Below are 22,503 nucleotides of genomic sequence, written 5' to 3'. Positions count from 1 at the left end.
GGTTGAGTTGTGTTCTAGTTACAATCTAGACGGATGGGATTTGGAGCCTTCTTAACTTCTTCACGTTAAAATTATTCGCAAATTAGTTTTCCTGGAAAATCTAGACACTTCTGATTTTCTGACTTTTCCATTTCTTATATAGCTGCCCAGTCAGGAATACTTGACAGAACAATTTCTCTGATTATGAAGAATCAAACACCAGTGAAGAAGGTTTGTATGCCTTATAAGAATCACTGTCTCAACTTAGCATCTTCCATTCCTCATGAAAACTTTTCCCACAATTTTGCTGCTTTCTTAATTAGTTTCTCTATTACGGGCACTTCAATTTTTGCCTTTAGTATATCCTTGCTATATAATTTCTATATTTTCATTGTACAAAAAGTAGAATATACAAAAAAGGAAAACATTACCACTGCTCAGAGTAAATGATAAGTTCTAAGATGTCTAGGTGGTTGTTGTTTGGTCGCTCAGTTGTGTCTGACTTTTTGTGACCCCATGGACTGTAGCCAGCCAGGCTCCTCCATCCATGGAATTTCCCAGGCAAGAATACTGCAGTGGGTTGCCCTTTCTGTCTCCAGGGGATCTTCCCAACCCAGGTATTGAACCTGCATCTCCTGCATTGTCAGGCAGATTCTTTACCATCTGAGTTACCTGGGAAGCCAAGGTGTCTAGATAGCACATGAAAAAAAGCCGCTTTCCAACTCTGTCTCAATCACAGTATGATGGCTACACGTCGTGTCCACTGGTGACTGGCTACAACCGTGTGATTCTCGCGGAGTTTAACTACAACGCTGAGCCCCTGGAAACCTTCCCTTTTGACCAGAGCAAAGAGAGACTTTCCATGTACCTCATGAAGGCTGACATGATGCCGTTCCTGTATTGGAATTTGATGCTGAGGTAAGTACGTCACCTGGGGGAGAGGCATACCTGTTAGCAGATTGCAACAGCCTGTACAGGGGGGTTGTTTCAAGGAGGCCTTCCAGCTTCAGGAGATATGACCCTGAGCAGGATGGGCAAAGGGGATGTACCTTGCTAAGTCATGTCTCAAGGATTGGTAATGGCAGTCTGAGAAGGGTTCTGAAGCCTCAGCCAGATGTGGTGGGCAAGAGGCTGCCCTGGGTGAGAGAAGGAGCCATAGCACAGCTACCACCCACCCAAGGACACAGCCTCTTCTTTTTATAATCGGCAGTGACCAGTTCTCCTGTCTTTCATGTTCTGGCACTCTCTTGCTGCTGGATACACCATCATCATCATCATAATTATAGTGAATCACTTTGACCTGTCAAGTACTTTATCATCTGCCACCTTAATTTTGTTTTTATTATAAGAAAAAGAAAACATACTAATTAAGAGCTAAGCTTTGGAGACCTGTGTTTGAGTCACATCTGCCACCTACCAGCTCTGCGTCCTAGGGCAAGTTGCTTAAACTCTCTGTGTTTAAGTGTCTTACCTGCAAAATGAAAGGAACACTGTCTTCCTCACAGGATGGGATGAATAAGACAATACATAAAGAGACAGGTCCATCGTAGGCATTCAATAAGTAAACAGTGACAAACTTAATAATTCCTCTTCCTTGTTGCAAAAAAAAAAAAAATCTCATTTGACTTTCCCAAACCCTTTGAGAAAAGTAAGTCAAAATGTAGACACCAGTGTTTTTCGGCTAGGGATGATTCTGCTCCCCAGGGGACATGTGACAATATCTGGAGATATATTTTGTTGTCACAGCTGGAGGGGATGCTACGGGCATCTAGTGAGCAGAGGCCAAGGATGCTGCTGAATAGGACAGTCCCCTACCATTCAGAAGTATATGGTCCAAAATGCCAGTAGGTTTGGAAACCTGGACCTGTACCTAATTTATGAGCTGCTCAAGGTAGAGAGGACTGCAGTTTGCGCGTAGTAGAGGCTTGTTACAGGTTTGCTGAATTGAGTCAGTATGTCCAGGCTCACATAGCAAGTCAGTGTTAAGGTCAGTTACGCCCTCCTAGACATGGGTTCTTTCTACCTTGCTGTCAGTCTTGCTTTATAGCCTGAGAAACAGTGTCTGTGAGCAGCCTGGCTTCCCTTTAAATATCCTGCTGCCTGAAGTCACCCCCTTTTTCTGATGCAAAGAACTGTTCTGTGTCATTTCTTACAGGGGCTACTGGGGAGGACCAGCGTTTCTGCGGAAATTGTTCCATCTGGGTAGGAGCTAAGGATGGCCCAGCCCTTGCTCTCCCTGGGTGGCTTCTGGACCAGAATCACAGCCATGGATTGACCAAGAGCAGCACGAAGAACTCAAAACCCAACACCATAAAGAATTTACTGCTGGATGACAGTGACCAAATGCCTCCCTTCCCAGTCCCTCCAGGCAGCTCCCATGCAGGCTGCTCAGGACAAGCTTAATTATTTGGAAACATTCAAATGAAAAAATAGACTTCTATTTTTTAAATAAAAACTCCCACTGATTGAGATTCTATGAGAAAATTTGATCTTGATTGGTGATATGAAAAGTTCTAGCTGTAGGGAGGAAAAGATTGTGGTGGTGGGATAGTTTACTTGTTACCTACTTTGACTATTCAACTGAGAGCTGGCATAATTTCACCAGAGCCTGTCTGGATTTATAAAAACAAGAGTTATTTCCAGGGAGAGTATTATTTGAAACAGTGCCTGTGAAGGCTGTGAAGACATGTGGCCTAGAGCTGGTGCTGTGGGGGCACAGGGGACTGGCTGCTGCCCCTCTGCTCCTCCACTGTGTTCGTGCCGAGGCCACGTTCTCCCAACCCGTGACAGACACAGGGAGTGCTCGTGCTGGCCTGTTCCTACGGGACGCTCAAGTCCTCCACTGGCAACTTTGGCTCCAGAATTGCCCATCAGTCTGGCCAAAGCATCAGGCCCGACTTAGAAGTGCATCAGGCCCGAGGTGGTTCTTCCTCATCCCTCCTTCCTTCCTCCCCCTCTTCCTCTCCCTTCCTCTCGCAGGTGTCCCTCTCACATCATGGTCTGAAAGCCCTCCCTTGCCTTCTCCTGTGCCTTCTCCTTTAGCCTTGACAGACATTTCCTCCACAAAATCTCTTGCAAATCCAATTCTGTCATGGCCCCTGCTTTGCAGAGAATGTACACTTAGTGAGGATGGGGTTGATGCAGTACCAGTTTTAGCCAAGAAGATTTTTAATGAGATCATGTTAGAAACACTTCAGGACGTAGTTTCAGTTGACTTGAAGTTCAGCAGCAGCTTCAAAATCATTTTTTCTCCAATTAGTTTATTTGGAAGCTTACAGTTTCAGGTTTAAGTTCAACCTGGTATTTGAAAGCCTTGCATGTTTCATATTTATTTATAAATTCCATGAAAGGGCAATGCATAACTGTTTATGCAATAGAGTTCAAACCTAAACTGTTACCCAGTTTGAGGAACAGTGTTATTTAGGGTTGCTAAGTCTCTCATTTCCTGAAGTTCCTGGATGGCTTTAGAAGCTCTGCTCAGGCATTTGTTCATTAATTTAGCAAGGATTTACTGAGCTCCTCCTACGAGCTGCCAAACACTGCATTGGCCCTGGAGATGCAGTTGTGATCCAGACAGATACGGGCCCTGCTACAGCCTCGTTGTTCCCGTGATAGTCTCCTCTCCTTTCCCTGGGATGCTGGGAAGCTTGCTGAAAAAGGCCTTGGTTTGACTAGGAAAGTAGATTTTCTTCAGTAGCACATGTTTCTGAGGAGGAAAGGGAGTCCTCGCAACAGACTTCTCATCTGGCGATAGAAGTGGGAGATGTTTTCTGGATGGCCACATTCTGGCTTGTCTGGGGTTTCCCTGTTTAGCATCTATTATTCTGGCATAGCTTTAATAGCACCGCTCCCCGCCCCAGTTTTCACTTTCCAAATGTCCCGTTTGGACAATAGATTTTATTGACCACTGTAGTGATCGCACTCCACCCTCCCACCCTCACCCGGGTTCTAGAATAAGAGCAGTGCCACAGTAGTTGGTGCTGTTTCTGTCTGTGCTGCTGGAGAACAGGCAGAGGTGGGGGTTTTCTGTCCCGCTCTGAGTCCCTGGGCCTTCACAGAGCTCCTGCCTGAGCCGGCTGCAGCCTGGCCCCTGGTGGGCTGCTGAGTCAGGGAGAGCTGGGGGCTATTCATCCAAAATGATCTTTCTCTGCAAGGTCCATGCAGTCCTGGGAGTAACGTCCCTAAATGTGGACACAAATGCATTTTTACAGAGTGAAGCTGTGTTTCTGGGAATGGCTGAGGCTCCTGGGTGAGTCACTTTGAAATCCCTCACAGGGTGAGCTGGCGTCTCCTGTGTCTGTTTATGACTGTGTATTCTGAATAAACCTCCAAGCATCAGGAAGTTGCTTCAGTTCACATTATGCTGGGCAGAATTGACTGCCAAGGGTGGGGGGGGTGGGGCAGTAACCACTATTGACCAGTACATTGGTCTCTAGCTTTCACTCCTTTGATATGGGAAAGATCAGAAATGTGCTGAAGTCCAGAAAAGTTTGACTTCTGAAACCATATCTTCTAACCACAAATATGGGCTTGCTCAAGGGAGAGGCCCTGCTCTGGGACTGCTTTCAGTTTTTCCAGTCAGCAGCAGTAAACGGGGAGGGGTGAGACCAGGGTAGCTGGCGGTTTCTCCAAAGATGGTGCCTGGGGTGGGTGAGGTTGCAGGTCCCATCCTGCTGATGCCTCCAGAGTCCAGAAGTGACACAGGGCTGGACAGCTGGCTTGGGAAATCCCTTCTTGGCTTCACCCCCCACCCCCACCACCGCTGCCACCCTTTGTCCCAGAGCTTCTTCCCTTTCAATTTCTGCCCTGGCGTCAGCCCCTGGATGAGCTGAGGGTACAGTGCAAACAGACCTGGGTGGCAGCTTGGGGACCACTGAGCTCCAGGGAGAGAAGTGAGACTGAAGTCAACAGGGGGAACACAGGGTTTCAGATTGAGTAGATTCTTTTATTTTGGTATGAAACCTCTTATTTCTAAATTTTGTAGACAAATTCAGAGAATGGAGATCAATAAAAGGAATAGAAATCACTTCAAATCCATGACCCAGTTGTAACAACTAATAGCATCTTGGTATCTTTTTCTCTAATGTCCTAACGATTGCTGTTAAAGTTCCTGAAAACAAGTAGGATCATACTGTAAGTACTGCTTTGTGACCTGTGCTTTACACTTAATATGTGTTGAAGGCCCAGTGGTTGGTTGTAGGGAGGAGAAGATTGGTGACTAAGTTACTCACGGTGTACAGATCATTTATCCTGGCTGAGAAAACTGCGAATTAATTAATGTAGCAAATATATGTAAATGTATAATTTTCCAACAATCCTGAAGGTAGAATTATCAAAGATACGGAATATTGTTCTTTTGAGGAACGTGGCTTTGTAATGTAACATTTAAGAGTGGGTCCTCTGATTGTTTGCATGCACAGGATAACTTTAGTCTGATTTTAAAGCAAAGTCCCCCTTTATGCCCTAAGACCACAGATGAAGCTTTCATTTCAGATAAGCTCATTGTGATCATTTCAGGGAGGGAAGGATCAAGAGCAATGGTTTGGATGAGATAAGGCTTTCTGAAAAGATGAGTGAAAACCCGGTCTCTCTGGTTTTGTTCACTGCTAAGTAGTTAAGGAGATTGCTTGTCTTTATGCTGGAGAAAGTCAAGGTCAATACTTTGCAAAAATCAGGTAGAAAGATCACAAGACACAGCTGAGAAGGATGGATGGTGACATATGGAGCAGTTTTCTCCCCCAATATTGATTTTTGAAAAATAACTTTCCTGGAGGAGTGCATGCTATGAACAACCCTAAATGAAGTTAAAATTTTCCATGTTTGCATGTAGTAAAACTATTGTAATTGCACCCCTCAGGTACCATTTGGGGCCACGCCCAGGCCCACAGAAGTGCAGACAGGCAGGAACCCTGGTGCTGTTCTGTCACAAACTGGGTTCGGATCTCTTGAGGCACAGATGGATAGAACACAGGATTTGGAGCCATAGACCAGGATTTGGGTCTTGGATTTCCCACTGACTGCTGATAGCATCCCTCTCACATGTTTTAATCACCACCTTGTCCCCTGTAGAGTGGGTTAATGATCCCTACTTCACAGAGCTAATGCTAGCATTAAATGAATTGAGGTAGCTTTTAGCAGTTTGGCACATAGACTGTAAGCTATTATTGTTGACATTGACTCTAGTAGTTGAATGAAGCACTCAGAAATACAGCCTCCCCTTAGACTAGAAATTCCTCCCTGTCTGGGAGAAATGGGGTCATGACAGCTCTCCAACATCCTTATTCTAGCAAGAAAGATGGATTCTGTCACTTGTTACCACCGCAACTCTGTGCCTCATTTTGACAGACTTTCAGAGTTGGGAAATTGTCAGCATTATAGATTAGCCCATGCAGGGTGATGGGTAAGAATACATGTTTTGGATCCAAGACTGGATTTGAATCCCAGATCTGCCTCCCATTGGCTGTGTGACCCAGGGAAACCCTTTGGGCCCCTGGTAGGTTCGGATCACAGAAGGACCTGTTTTCAGTCTCTTAATATCAGTCAATTCATCTCTCCAGGGTATATAAATACATATGATATATACTATTGGCTATAGGGCTTCACTGACTGCAAGAATTCATTATTAGCTACTTCCACAATTATTTGGGGGGCATCTTATATACTCAAGGCCCCTGGGTATTCAGAAATCCAAGTCCTTATCCTCTGGGAGCTCTGTTTGATTTTTTCCATGAAGCGTCAAGCTAGAGGTCCCATCTGTATGTGGTCATAGCATTCAAACTGTGCCGTCTTACACCAGGCATTCAGGGAAAATACCGAGAAGAAGGTAACGTTTGAGTTGAGTCCCTGTATTAACCAGGTCTCATTTGGTTCCAAGTGACACAAATCAAAGCCAAATAAGCCTAAAAGAAAAAGGGGGAACTTACTGGCTCATGTAACTGGGAAACTCATGTGTAGACTTCAGGCTTGACTAGATCTAGGCATAACAAGGTAATCAAGGTGCTCTCTTTTCATCTCAATTCTCTTCCCCTCCGAGTCACTCTCTGTGACCGATATGCTTTCTCACTGTGGCCAGGGAGGAGGGCTACATGCATGTCCTCCTGGCTTGGCCTCCTTAGTGGAACAAAGAACAGGGCTTTCCACATGTCAATAGCCCAGTTCTGGGGGCGGATTATGATTGTGTGCTTAGTCAGTCAGTCGTATCCGACTCTTTGCGACCCTTTGGACTGTAGCCTGCCAGGCTCTTCTGTCCATGGGATTTTTCAGGCAAGAATACTGAGGTGGGTTGCCATTTCTCCTTCCAGGGGATCTTCCTCACCTAGGAATTGATCCTGTGGCTCCTGCATTCTTTACCCGCTGAGCCATTGGGGAAGCCCATAATTATGATTACCAGTCAATAAACAAGTGTTTCCCTTATCTGAATGAGTATTCTTTTGTTCAGTGCTGTATTAGCAGTACCTAGAACACTATAACCCAGAACAGCACATACTAAATTCTCAGTAAATATTTGTTAACTAAACGAACCAACTAAATTTTGGCCGTGTGCTTACTTCATATGTAGGGAAGTGGGGTTTGCTACTTAAAGAAGGAGCCTGATGGACAAATGTTCTGAGTACCCTAGACCATGATCACCTCTAAGGTCCTGAGGCATGAGGAAGACTTGGCCAGGAGCAGAGGAGTAGAAACTTCCAGGCATGAGGAACAGTACAGGGCTGTGGGTGGGGGGCTGTGGGAATATGGATAATTTGGTTTGGGTAGGAAGAATATTGGACGACAGGAAGAAGACAGGGTGGAAAATGGGATTCTGGGGTACCTTGGGTTGGGCTCTCTGATGTTGGTTTTTGTTCCTTGGCCCGCCGTTTGCATTCTGCATCCCGCTCTCTGCCCTGGGAGGCTGCCCAGCAGGCAGTGTGAATGATCTTCGCTGCTGTCTGATTTCTGGTTGGGTTTGACCAGTGGGGCTTGGTAGGTGGTGGGAGTGAGAGGTGAGTAAGGAGTAAGGCTGGGGCACTCAATCCTCTGGCTCTCTCCTGGTGGGCCTATCTTGGCCATATGATAAGAACAGAAATTGAGAGAGTTTATAAACTTTTATAGCAATTTGAAAGAGATATTTTATATTTGTTACCTGTTGAATCTAATAATAAAAAATTGGGGCTTGTATTTTATGTGTGTGTTCAGATTTTATTTTTTTCTAATAATCTTTTATTGTATTTTACAGAAGAACTAGTCTGAGAAGAATTAGATTTAAAAAAAAATCAAACAAAATGAAAACAAAGCCCACAAATCTGGTTTCAGCGCATGGCTGGAGAAGCCCCGCTTTCCTTTTGGGCTTGATGCCCCCTCCCTGTACCCATCCTGGCAGGCACAAGGGTGGAAACAGCTTCCTGGCTACGAATCCCGAGGGACTGCACTGTGCATGCAGTTCCTCCAGCGTGGCTCACCTTTGTACATAAGCTCACTGTGAATTATTTTGACTTGACCCTGTCATCTGCTTCCTGTTGAGACAGCTGACATAAACTAAAAGAAGTGCGGAGCTATTGAGGGAGTTTACATGTGAATGACAGGGGGCTGTAGGAGCAGCCTGGGTGAGCTATGGATTGAGGAAAAGACTCCAGACAGACTGACCAAGGCCAGGACCAACTAGCTTCAACAAGGAATGGTGAGGGCTTGAATGAAGGCACCAAGGGAGGAGAGGAGGGGAAAGATTCATGAAGATTTAGGAGACTGTATCAGTTGGTCAAACAGAAACCACTATATAAATAGTGCAGGCAGAAAGGAATTAAAAATTGCAGAGGTTTGCCAACTATGACCTGTGAGCCAGACTCAGCCCACTGCCCATATTTATAAGTAAAGTTTTATTAGAGCACAGCCATCTTCCTCCATGTCCCTATTGTCTTGGGCTGCTTTTGCACTATTGTGGCAGAGGGGAGCAGTTGTGACAGGGACTGCATGTGGGCCTCAAGGGCTAAAATATTTACTAGCTGGCTCTTTACTGAAAAGGTTTATCAGCTCCTGGAAAACTGGGAAGTTGGTACATGCAGAACTCCAGGGGCAGCTGAGGAAACAAGCATAAAGGACAAGAACTGCTGGTTTTCAAGGGACTGCAGAAATTGCAAGAATATTGGCCCCGCTGATCTCAGCATTTGTCCCACCAATGCAGGTGAGTATTGGAGAAGGAAATGACAAGCCACTCCAGTGTTCTTGCCTGGAGAATCCCAGGGATGGGGGAACCTGGTAGGCTGCCGTCTTTGGGGTTGCACAGAGTCGGACATGACTGAAGCAACTTAGCAGCAGCAGCATGCAGGTGAGTGCCTGCAAGCCTGTGCAAGTCTCGTGTCTACAGACCGAGAAGCCTGCCATTGCCAAAAGGTTAAGCTTCTCTTTCATCTTCCAACTATATTGAATCATGCATGCTAAGTCACTTCAGTCATGTCTCTTTGTGACCCTATGGACTGTAGCTTGCCAGGCTCCTCTGTCTATGGGATTCTCCAGACAAGAATACTGGAATGGGTTGCCCTCCTCCAGGGAATCTTCCTGACCCAGGGATTGAATTCATGTCTCTTATGCCTCCTGCACTGGCAAGTGGGTTCTTTACCACTAGCACCACCATTGAAAGGGCAGAGGTCACTTAATTGCTGTATGGGGGGAATGGGAGGATGTGGAGAAGGGGACAGTGCTGACCTCTACCCCCACATGTTTACTGTCTCAGTGGTCAGTCAGGGCTCTTCCTCCCAGAATAGATAGATGCCCTGTTGTTGACTGGGGACCATCCCCTTGAAATTTAACAGGACTGTGGCAAAAAACTCTCTCCCCACTATTTCTTCCTTATCTCAGCAAATGGAGGCCTTTTCAGTCCAGGAAAACTGGTTTCATTGCTTGCTTCCTCCAAATTGGTGAGTCCTCTTGTAAATGTATTCTTACATCCTACGAAGCCACCATATATCTGACTACTGATTAGTTGTCTTCTAAATGAGGAATGCCTTCTTATGGTTTATGCGCAAATACAATACTGCAGGTACTTAAACATCAATAACTGTACAAACAGCATAGTAATTGAAATGGTTGTGGTTAAAATGAAACTCTCCTAGAATCCAATTTATAAATCTAGGAAAGGGCTGTTATTTGTGACTAGGAACTCTGTGTTCATGGTTTATAGAAAATACAGAAAGATTTTCAAGACCACATAGCAAATGCGAGACAGAACTGGAATTTGAATCTCAGTCTGTTCCCACAGTGTCTTAGGGTTACTCTGAAAAGCTGCTCTTAGTTCAGTACTGTCGTATTTCTTTTCAGGAGTAAAAGAAAAAAGAGAAATTTATTAGTCTAAGTTCTCTTATTTTTCCAAGTAGCAAAACAGCAATTTATTGGCTTATGTACTTAGAAGTCTGGGAAGGAGATCAGGCAAGGCTGGATCCAGAGGCTCAATTTCTTCCTCTCCTGTTTCTGCTCTGCGTTTCTTTGTGTTGGTTTCTTCCTCAGGTACACCACCTCATAGGCTGAAGAAGTGGGGCAGGGTCAGGCTTACTTGGTCTGTAGAGCCCACACACCCTCTGTTAAAATGGCAAAATTCTTGGATTTGAGGATCCAAGCTGAATTTGTGATTTTTATTGAACCAATCACAATGCCCACTCTTGGGGGAGAGGATTGGGTCAGCCCTGTAGGAAGCACTTGAGCTGAGAATGGGGGTGGAGATGTTGATTCTCCAATGAGACATATTCTGGGGTTAAAAACGTCTTTTTAATACAAGAAAAAGAAGGTGGACACATCCTATCTTCTCCATTGTCAACATTCATCTACTTGTTCACTCATTCTCTGGCCGACTGCTGGGTCTTCAGGTGAGTAAGATGCATTTGCCCCTCGGAGAAGCCTAGACCCTAACGGAGAGCATCCTCCGAACTGGACAGGGGAAATGCATCTCCTCCAGGATGCACTTTGACACGAGGGATTCCTGCCAGGACCTGGCAACTAGAGTCCTTTCAGCTTCCCAGTACCTCTCAGTGGGCGCTAAGACAAAGCCAGTGAAGCGCTGGCCCCTGGAGAGGGAGCGGGGAAGGGGAAAGAGCACCTGGGGAGGTCCTAGAGCCGGGTTGTGGGCGCCTGGAGCGCCTGCACGCGGCCTAGAAACGCGAGGTTTGAAGAAGTAACGGCAAGCAGCGAGTTCACCACCTACTTCTGATTAGCTGGCGGCCAGGTGAGCGCTGGGTCGAGGAGCCAAAACTCCGCGTCGCTGGGAGTGTCTGCTCGTCCTTCCAACCACTTTCCCCACCGCCCCGCCCTGCACAGGTGCCGCGGGGACAGCGGGGACGGCGCCGCGCTCCTTTTCCCTAACTGTTCCTGTGAGGTGAGTCGGCTCAGCCCCAATCATAACTACAATCATAACTAAAATACTATTAATTGGTGTAATTTGAGTGTGCTGAGACAGACACCTGGCTAGGGGCTTTGCGTCCAATTTCTTAATCTTCGTGATTGCCATAAGGGAGGGCATTTTACTTGTGTTTTATGAAGGACCGAGGCTTAAATTAGATAAGTTAACTTGCCCGGCGCACGTGACTAGGAAGCAACAAGGTCAGGGCAGAGTCACAAGAGGGCGCGCCTCTTTTTTCTTCATTGTCCTATCAGTCTGCCTTTTGCTTGGGGAAAACCCACGACCTGAGAAAGTAGGACTGACATATATACACTCCCAAGTGTGAAATAGATAGCTAGAGGGAATCGGCTGTATAATACAGGGAGCTCAGCCTGGTGCTCTGTGACGACTTAGAGGGGTGGGGGAGGGGAGGGAGTAGGGGGAGGCTCGAGAGGGAGGGGATATATATATATATACATACTTATGTATGTATGTATGTGTGTGTGTATATCGGAGAAGGCAGTGGCACCCCGCTCCAGTACTCTTGCCTGGAAAATCCCATGGACGGAGGATATGTATAGTTGCATTATTGTAAGGTAGAAACCCGGGGCTTCCCAGGTGGCTTCAGCGGTAAAGAATCCTCCTGCTAATGCCAGAGTCGCAGAAGACAGGGGTTCGATCCCTGGTCTGGGAATATTCCCTGGAAAAGGAAATGGTAACCTACTCCAGTATTCTTGCCAGACTAATCTCTGTCCATGGTGGGCTACAGTTCATGGGGTCGAAGAACTGAACACAGTAAGCATACACACACTCAGGGCAGAAACCAACACAACACTGTAAAGCAATTATCTCCAATTAATAAAAAAACAAGAAATGGCCACCTCCCAAAAATCCCCCACAATGTATTTTGACAAATGTAAAACCCACATAAACACCATATATATGTGTGTATGTATACATGTATGTATTGTTTATTTATTTGAGGAAATGAATAGCATTGGGAATATGGGGCTGTAGGTAGGATGAACACATTTCTGAAATTGGGAATTTGGCTATATCTGGTGTGACAGGCAGAATTTTTTTTTTAACTTATTTTTTTTAAATTTTATTTTATTTTTAAACTTTACAATATTGTATTAGTTTTGCCAAATATTGAATTTAGGAGTCTTGTACAGTCTGGGATGTTGGTTATCAATAACATATGGGGTGAAACTGTAAAGCCACAAGAGGCCTTGGTGAGTTATGGCTGGCAAGCCACACCACCTGCCCACACGTGCTAGCCTCACACTTACCTGGAGCTTCCTCTCAGGCTTGTCCTGGACTATCCAAGACATGTACCAATAATATATCAAGTATTATAATTGATAACACTTGGGATTAAAGTCTGGAGCAGCTCCTTCCTCTGTAGAAGATAACCTAAAGGCACCAGTCTTCCTCTTTTTCTATTTCCCTCTCCCAATTTCTCCTTGCTCCCAACTACTTGGTCTGATTCAGAGGTCTACATGTCTAAATTACTTATTCTTTACAGGGGAGAATATTGGTACTGGCCATTTCTGATTGCTTCATTTCACCAGGCCATTTCTGATTGCAAGTAACCACTCTAGTCTAATTATCAATCCATTTAAAGTGATCGTTTGTACCCCTTCACTAAGGAAATTTATATCCACTGATTTCTCCAACCAGACTTTAGGCTTCTGGAGGGCAAAGACCTATCTACTTTCTGCGATGAAGCCTTACTGTGTGCTATGTTGAGCCTTGATGCTAAGTAACTGTGTATCTGTGGTTCCCAAACCTGGTGGTACATTGCAGTCAGCTGTGTGTGGCTTTTTTTTTCCCCCCTTCTTTTTAAAAGGACTTTGGGGATTGTGTCTAGATGGCTTTGGCTGAAGCCTGGAAATCTGTATTATATGTGAACGGGTGACGCCATCCCTGTGTCATCTCCTCTGCTGCACCTCTGTCTCACCCACCTCTCATCATGGCTTCATGGGGTGGGGTGGGGGTTCCCTGCGGCACTGGGAGAAGAGCTTGGGTCTATTGGCAGGGATTGAAATGGACTGCTGTCACACTACTGCCCCATTCAAGAGTTGCCTCGGGGCTCTGGTGAGGCGGACACTCCCAAAGGGCAGAGCTGTGAGTGGGACCCTTGTTTGTCTGTTTTGCTTGGAAAGAGAGGTGGCCTGAGGTTGTTTCTGTGGACTTTTGGGCAATGGTGAATGCTCTGGTTAGGTGTGTGGAGCAGGAGTCCGGGGAAGAAGCCTGTGACTGAATTATGGGAGTGGGCACATCTTTGTGTTGACCATCAGTACTCAGCAGAGGATACTCCTGGTTGACTCGTCTGGCAGATGTCTGTCAGCCTCTGCTCGGTCGCCCCAGTGCTCACATGGATGAACGAGCTAGAGTGTAGAGATGGAGGCTCTGCATGGTATCCCTCCCTACCAGAGCTGGTCCAGTTCTTGTCACTTCTGAATACCCGGTATGTTAATGGCAGAGACAAAAGATGAGCCCTTGATATGGTACCACTTCTAAGAAGTCTAGCCAGATGTTTGTTGCCAAGTTGATGCCCCCAGGCCTTTATCACCCCGTATGGAACAGTGATTTGTCCTTCTTGGAATTGATCCCACCAGATATTCATTGGCCTTTCCTGTGCTTCTGATAGTATCATCTGAGGGTTCAAAGAGTGCCTGTTTACTGACAAGGGGTCCTACAAAACAACTTTTCAGCTCATTCAGCTGTTTCAGCTAAACAGCTCATTTTACCATTAAGGGAGTATGATAATTGGCCTATCAGCACAGAATCCTCTGGGCCTACCATACGCCCATCATCTGGGAGTGAAATAAAAGGTTGGACTGGCCTAAGGGGCCTTTTAGCCCCCAGCTGGAATCAGCTAGCCATAGATGTCCTTGGGTTAGTGCCCTCCAGGGGGCCCAGGGACTCTGGATGCCTGTGTTTCCATAGAGGAGGCCAGAGGCCAGATGGGAGGGTGTGTCTGGGGGGACACTGGATGGCTAGGAGCAGGGACAATGGGGGAGCCTAGTGGGAGCAGAAGAGGGTGGCAGACAACCAAGCAAAACTGGAAACAGGCCTCCAGATCCCCTTTCTGGTGGTTCTGACTCGTGAATCTGAGGGAGGACTAGGAAATCTGGACTTCTTGAGTAAGTTGGGTGCTCTTGCAGGTTTGGGAAGCATATGGGTTGGAAAAAGGAACATAATCAGAAAGAGGCAAGTGTGAGTACTGACTTCACCACTTACCCAAGGTGACCTCCCTTCACGGAGCGTTGTAGGCTAACTTGTTTATACTCTCTCTTTTTTTTTTTATTCTCAAGACATTCACTTTATTTGTTTTTTTTTTTTAATTTTATTTTATTTTTAAACTTTACATAATTGTATTAGTTTTGCCAAATATTGAAATGAATCCGCCACAGGTATACCTGTGTTCCCCATCCTGAACCCTCCTCCCTCCTCCCTCCCCATACCCTCCCTCTGGGTCGTCCCAGTGCACCAGCCCCAAGCATCCAGTATCGTGCATCGAACCTGGACTGGCGACTCGTTTCATACATGATATTATACATGTTTCAATGCCATTCTCCCAAATCTCCCCACCCTCTCCCTCTCCCACAGAGTCCATAAGACTGATCTATACATCAGTGTCTCTTTTGCTGTCTCGTACACAGGGTTATTGTTACCATCTTTCTAAATTCCATATATATGCGTTAGTATACTGTATTGGTGTTTTTCTTTCTGGCTTACTTTACTCTGTATAATAGGTTCCAGTTTCATCCATCTCATTAGAACTGATTCAAATGCATTCTTTCTAATGGCTGAGTAATACTCCATTGTGTATATGTACCACAGCTTTCTTATCCATTCATCTGTTGATGGGCATCTAGGCTGCTTCCATATCCTGGCTATTATAAACAGTGCTGCGATGAACATTGGGGTACACGTGTCTCTTTCCCTTCTGGTTTCCTCAGTGTGTATGCCCAGATTTTCTTATTTATAAAGTTGGGCTTATGACATCAAATGGGATAATAGTATGTGAACCATTATTACATGAGTTAAATATACATTAGGCTCGTAAAATGGCGTCTGGTAAGCTCAAGAATGCTATTGACGTGCTAGTCATTTTCATGTAAATTAATGTTATTGTTAAAAAGTTTAGGGCGCTAAACTTTTAGGTTTAAAAGTTAGGTTAGACGTTTAGGGTAAAGGGTCTGATGAGGGCCAAAGATATACCTGAATTCTTGCTCGTTTGTTTGTGTGCTGTGAGCTCAGTCTCTCAGTGGTTCTGGACTCTTTGTGACCCCATGGACTCTAGCCCTCCAGTCTCCTCCGTCCATAGAATTTTCCAGGCAAGAATACTGGAGTGGGTTGCCATGCCCTCCTCCCAGGGATCTTCCTGACCCAGGGATTGAACTCGTGTCTCCTGTGCCTCCTGCATTGGCTGGCAGATTTTTTACCACTGCACCACCTGGGAAGAATCTTGATCATTAGACTTTCTTAAACCTTGCCCTGAGGGCCAGGACTACCATATCTCTCCTTTTCTTTCCTCCAATTGTTTTGGAAAATAATTTCAAACTTAAGTTTACAAACATAAAATAAGCAAAAAGCACCTATATACCCTTTACTCCAATTCACCTGTTGGAACATCTTACTCCTGTTTGCTGTATCATTCATGGCCTTTATCTTTCTCCTTTGCTCTCTAAATATATGGAATCTTTGTACATACATATTTATATACATATACACAAATTTATATATGTGATGGCATCACTGACTCGATGGACATGAGTCTGAGTGAACTCCGGGAGTTGGTGATGGACAGGGAGGCCTGGCGTGCTGCGATTCATGGGGTCGCAAAGAGTCGGACACGACTGAGCGACTGATCTGATCTGATACATATATTTATACATAGTATATATTCATTGATATATATTTTTTTCTGAGTAATTTAAAGGTAAATTACATGCATCATGGCTTTTTACCCTAAATACTATTAACACAATGTACTAAATACTGAACTATATAATACTTGGTGTACTACAATAGGAATAGTCTCTTATGTAAGCACAATACAATTAACCTTACAAATTTATAGTGATACAGTATTTTATCTAAGCCATGTCCATATTCCAATTTCACCAGCTGTCTTTTCTAGCACTTCCTACCTTCTCATATAGAATCTAGCCTAGTGTCAGGTATACAATTAGTTGTCATATCTCTTTAGCTTTCATTAATCTGGAACATTTCCACAGCCTTTTTTTGTCTTTTGTAACATTGACATCTATTTCCCGCTTTATTGAGATATAATTGATATATAATGTGGTACAAAGTGTTGATTTAACACACTCATACATTGCAAAATGATCACCATCAGAGCGTTAGCTAACCTATTGCAGCACATAATTACCACTTCTTTTTTTTTTTTTTTTGTGGTGAGAACATTTAAGATCTACTCTGTTAGCAACTTTCAATTATGTAATAGTGTGTTATTGACTATGGTCATTATGCCATACATTAGATCTCCAGAACTTATTCATCTTCTAATTGGAAGTTTTTACCCTTTGACAATGTCATCTTTTCTCCACCCACCAGTGCCTGTTAACCACCATTCTACTCTCTGTTTCTATGAGTTCCACATATAAGTAATATTATATAGTCTGTGACTTAGTTTTCTTGATTCCTCTGTTTGTGTCCCTTCTAATCTCTGTTGATGCACTCTTCCAACCTCAGCTCCAGAACTAAAGCAAGTGTGCTGTATTGGAGAAGGGTGCCTGTGGAGGGAGGGCATGGGGGAAACCAGAGAGACATGCAGCTGGGTAGGGAGGGTCACTGACTGCGTCCATTCTCAGGAACATAAGGTCGGGCTGGACTAGCTCCCTACTGAGTACACAATTATATCCTTTTCCTTTGGGTCCTGAGAGGTGCAGAGTCTAGGGAATATTAGGCTTGTGGCTATGTATGTGCGTGTACAAGTTTTGAGTACAATCTTGCTTCTCTCCTTGAAAAGGGAAGCCATCATTGAAAATATTATTATTTATTATAAATATTATTTATTTAGCCCCACTCTGAGGCCTCTGAACTGCCATTTCTTCATACTAAAAACTGTAATAATAATATAAAAAATAGCAACAATAAGGATAATTGCCCATCTCTCCAGGGTACTCTGAGGATAAAATAAGATAATGAACTCAAAAGTGCTTTGTAATCCAAGAAGAGCTATCATTATGCTGCATGTTGCTAAATACCAGTTATTATCACTGCCGTCTTCCTGGGCGCCTTTCTCTTGTATGTTAAAGAGAGTTTATGTGATATCAGTCTTTTATTTCAGACAGTGTGTAGAACAGCCTTAGTATTTCCTCTGAATTTCTTGAGGCGAGACAACTAACTTGAAGTAAGGATCTACCATGTACCATATGCTTTACACATAACTCATTGTAACTGAAAAAAACCCTTGTTATTGTATAGTGTCATGGTTTTTCTTCCTTTTTTCTGAACTACTTAAGAGTAAGCAGTGAATATGATGCCTCAACACCTCTGAGTAGTACAGTGGATCTTTCTCCCGCAAACAGCTCTTTCCTAAATAACCACCATGCGTGTGTACGTGCTAAGTCGCCTTAGTTGTGTCTGTCTCTCTGTGACCCCACGGACTGTAACCCACCAGGCTTCTCTGTCTATGGGATTCTCCAGGCAAGAACAGTGGGGTGGGTTGCCATGCCCTCCTCCAGGGGATCTTCCCAACCCTGGGAGTGAACCTGCATCTCCTGCCTTGGCACTGGGTTTCTTTACCACTGTGCCACCTGGGAAGCCTGATACCCTCCATGATGGTTGCCAAATCGTGATTTTCTATTTCCATCATTCCAGCTGCATTTACTAATTGATGCTGTACTGTAAGGAGGAGCTTTCCATTTTTCTTTCCCTCTCTTCTTTCATCCTTGAGGTTTCATGGATTTTCATTTTATTCAATGGACTGTAAACCCCATTATTACTTTAAAGTTCACATTTTCCAAGTTTGGGTCATGGAACTTCCTTCAAGTTGACTTCTGAGTTATTTTGACATGTCTTCATTAAACTTTGAGCACTGTCTTACTCTTTTTAAAGGTCAAATCTGTTTCTTTCCCCCACCCAGTTTTATTGAGAAATAATTGACACATCACTGCATTCATTTAAGGTATGTAGCATGATGATGTGATTTTTATACTGTGAAATAGTCACCACAACTGCTTCATCTAACATCCATCTTCTCACAGAGACGTAACAAGGAGAAAGGAAAAAAAAGAAAAAGGAAAAAATTTTTTTCTCCTTGCAATGAGAACTCTTAATAACTTTCCTATATATTGGATTGACCAAAAAGTTCATTTGAGTTTTTCCATAAGACGTTACAGGAAAACCCGAACTAACTTTTTGGCCAACCCCGTGTCATCCTGCAATGTTAGCTATAGGCATCAATTCTGTATTGCCCCAGTACCTCTTTATCTGATACGGGCAAACCTCAGAGATATTGCACATTGAGTTCCAGACCACCATGATAAACTAAAGCAAGTCATATGAAGTTTTTGGTTTCCCTATTCATATAAAAGCTTTATTTACACTATACTATAGTCTGTTAAGTGTGCAACAGTGTTGCATCTAAAAACACAATGTGTATATCTTAGTTAAAAAATATTTCATTGCTGAAAAATGTTAACCATCATCTGAGACTTCAGTGAACTGCAATTTTTTTTGCTAGTGGAAGGTCCTGCCTGGATGCTGATGGCTGCTGACTGGTTAGGGTGGTCATTGGGTTGTCTGTGGCAGTTTCTTAAAATATGACAATAATAAAGTTTGTTGCATTGATTGACTCTTTCCTTCAGAAACAATTTCTCTTTAGCATGCAATATCAATGATATTTGATAGTATTATTTTACCCACAATCAGCATGCACATTTATCAGTTAAGTTTGTTATCTTATGTGGGTTAGAATCATGGTGCCTGAAAACAGGATAGTCACATCACAGATCACTATAACAAATAATAATGAAAAAGTTTGAAATACTGTGAGAATCATCAAAGTGTGACACTGAGACATAACATGAGCACATGCTGCTGTAGAAATGATGATGACAGACTTGTTTGACTTCAGGGTTGACGCAAATCTTGAATTTGTAAAAAAAGTATCTGTGAAGTGCAGTAAAGTGAGGGGGAATAAAAGGAGGCATGCCTGTATCTGGTAGTTTTCGCCTTTTGACCATCTTCCTCCAGTTCCCTCGCCCTTCACCCTCTGCCTCTCACAGCCACAAGTCTGATCTCTTTTTCTGTGTGTGTGTGTGTGTGTGTGTGTGTGTGTGTGTGTGTGTGTGTGTGCTTTCTTAAAAGATTCTGCATATAGGTGAAATTATATAGTATTTGTCTTCCTCTTTCTGACTTAACATAGTGCTTCCAAGGTCTATGCATATTGTTGCAAATGGTAGGACTTCCCTTTTTTTTTTTTAATGGCTGAATAATATTTCATTGAAATATACAAGCATTGATGGACAAGTGTCCATGTCTTGGCTAATTGTAAATAATGCTGCTATGAGCATGGGGGTGCAGATACCTTTTTGAATAACTGTTTTACTTTCTTTGCATATATCCCCATGAGTGGACTGCTGGGTCTTATGGTAGTTCTGTTTTGACTTTTTTGAGGAAACTCTATACTGTTTTCCATAGTGGCTACATTAGTTTACATTCCTACCAGCAGTGTACTAGGATTCCTTTTTCTTCACATCCAGGTCAGCACTTGTTATATCTTACGTTTCCCCACCACCCCCCTTTTTTTGGCTGAGCAGTTAGGCACGTGGGATCTTAGTTCCCTGGTCATGGATTGAATCTGCACGCCCTGCAGTGGAAGCACGGAGCTAACCACTGGACCACCAGGGAAGTCCCTGTCTTGCCTTTTTGATGATGGTTATTCCAACAGGCGTGAAGTGTTATCTCATTGTGGTTTTAATTTTCATTTCCCTAATGACTAGTGATCAGACAGAGTTAGCGACTGAACAACAACAACAGTGACTAGTGACGTTAAGCATCTCTTTAGGCCCTTTGTGTATCTTCTTTGGATAAATTTCTATTCGGGTCCTTTGCCAATTTTTTTATTGGGCTATTTGTTCTTTTATGCTGTTGAGTTATATGAGTTTTTAATATATTTTGAATATGAATCTCTTATCGGATATATGGTTTGAAAAATTTTTTTCCATTGCTTAGGTTGTTTTTCACTTTGTTGATGGTTTTCAAAAGCTGTACAGAGGCTTAATTTGATGCAGTCCCATTTTATTTTCAATTTTCTTGCTTGTGCTTTGGGTGTCGTATCCGAAAAAATCGTCATCAAGGCCCATGTCAAGGAGCTTTATTTCTGTATTTTATTCTAGGAGTTTCAGGGTTTCAGGTCTTATATTTAAGTCTTTAATATGCTTGACTTAATGTTTGTGAGTTGTGTAAGATATGGGTCTAGTTTTATCCTTTTACATATGAACATCTAATTATCCCAGTTATTAACTATTTATTGAAGAGACTATTTTTTTTTCATTGAGTTTTCTTGGCTCCCTTGTCAAATATTAGATAATCATATTGGGTTATTGGGTTTATTTGGATTGAGTTTATTTCTGGGCTTTTGATTCTGTTCTATTGGTCTATTTGTCTGTTTTTATGCTTGTACCATAAACTGTTTTATGCCAATTTTAACGACAATAGCTTTATACTGTAACTTGAAATCAGAAAGTATGATTCCTCCTGGTTTATTCTTCATTCTCAGGATTTCTCTGGCTATTTAAATAACCATTTAAATATAAATTTATATGTAAATATAAATTTAGGAGTATTTAAAATATAAATATATATAAATTTAAAATATAAATTTAGGAGTTTTTTTTTTCTCTTAGGGAAAAAAAAAAATGCCATTGCAATCTTGATAGGGATTGCATTGATTCCTTACTTTCTGATACAGGATGTTCCAGGTTCATCTTATACTTGTACTCACTTATTTATATCTTTAAGGCCTTATATGTTTCCATTTTATTCAATGATTGTAACCCATCACTATCATTGTTTATTTTAAAGTAACTGTTTCTTTAATCTCCAATTTCTTTCCCCTCAAATTCATCCTATACTTTCACCAGATTAATCTAAAATTTTAGCTTGGCTACTGTCATATCTTTTGATCAAGCTGGCAACTTTGAAGAAGCAAGAAAAAACCCAAGCTTATTACCTGTCATTCAAGACACTGTACACTCTGTCCTCATCATTTCAGGAATTAGTGGGAAGGTGATGGTAGCAAACCCTTTTTAGAAGTCTCACCTCTGATCACATCCAAGTCCAGCTTCTATGAATTTGAGGACTTCTGTTGAGTTTTATTTTCTAAATTTCAGAGATGGTAGGTATGATTGACTGACTGTTTCACATCAGATTTCAATGTCAGCTGCTCTTGACAGTTATTTTTGATTGATTTTCCTCCTTGGTGAACTCTTGCAACAGATATTAGAGAAAAAAAAAAATCATGTCAGAATTCAACGCTGTTAGCCTGAAGCCAGCCAGAAAGAAAATGGACAAGCCTATAACCAGTCAGCCCAACCTTCTCCCTGTTATAGAACATGTCTCTTTTTCCCATCCCCGAATAAACATAATATTTGCCCAGTTTGACGTTTGGGTTAGATTCTTTCTGCTCTGAACAGATTGCTGAAGGTTTTCCCCAGACTGTTCTGCTATTCATTTCAAGGCCACCTGTGAAGAGGGCTGTGATCAGTTGCACCAGTAGTGCTGTAGGTGGCGCTGTGTACTCGGTGCATGGTGGTCAGCGTCTTCCCAAGATTTCCGTTTGGAGAAGGCAAGGCGTCTGGCATCCTTTTAGTTAAACTTGATCTATCTGCTCGGTTTCTGTGGAGCAGGTCTGAGAAACAGATTAGCCAATTTCTGACCCTAAACGGAAGGTCAGCCGTTCTGCGCTCAAATGTAGCTTTCACCGTAGGCTGGATCACATCCTGGGCTGAGCTTTGGAATTATGCCCACAGGCTGTGAAAATGACCCTGAGGCGTTTCTTCCCAGCCTCTGCCTGGGCAGTCTTTTCTGGGTTTTGTACTTGGAAGCAGACACTACATTAGAGTCACATCCTGAGCCCGTGAGGGTGGGGGAGTTGGGTTGACCATAACTCTGGCTTTTAAGCAGCAAGGTTGCTT

General features: G+C 43.3%; 1 protein-coding gene across 2 annotated transcripts in view; it reads left to right on the top strand.

The window, feature by feature from the left end:
• The window catches only part of SQOR (sulfide quinone oxidoreductase), a 53,839-nt gene extending 51,384 nt beyond the window's left edge, over positions 1-2,455 (top strand). Inside the window, exons 8-10 of one of the 2 annotated variants that reach the window (XM_027554101.1) lie at positions 143-210; positions 719-897; positions 2,135-2,455. In XM_027554101.1, coding sequence (XP_027409902.1) covers positions 143-210; positions 719-897; positions 2,135-2,192 — 305 coding nt within the window. In that variant the 3' untranslated portion in view covers positions 2,193-2,455. The remainder of the gene's footprint in view (positions 1-142; positions 211-718; positions 898-2,134) is intronic. The other variant, XM_027554102.1, reaches the window with a different exon arrangement.
• Positions 2,456-22,503: the final 20,048 nt, after the last annotated feature.

The sequence above is a fragment of the Bos indicus x Bos taurus genome, chromosome 10 (assembly GCF_003369695.1).
Source record: "Bos indicus x Bos taurus breed Angus x Brahman F1 hybrid chromosome 10, Bos_hybrid_MaternalHap_v2.0, whole genome shotgun sequence".
Taxonomy (NCBI): Eukaryota; Metazoa; Chordata; class Mammalia; order Artiodactyla; family Bovidae; genus Bos; species Bos indicus x Bos taurus.
The sequence above is the reverse complement of the archived record's forward strand: the minus strand, read 5'-3'. Positions and strand labels throughout refer to the sequence as shown.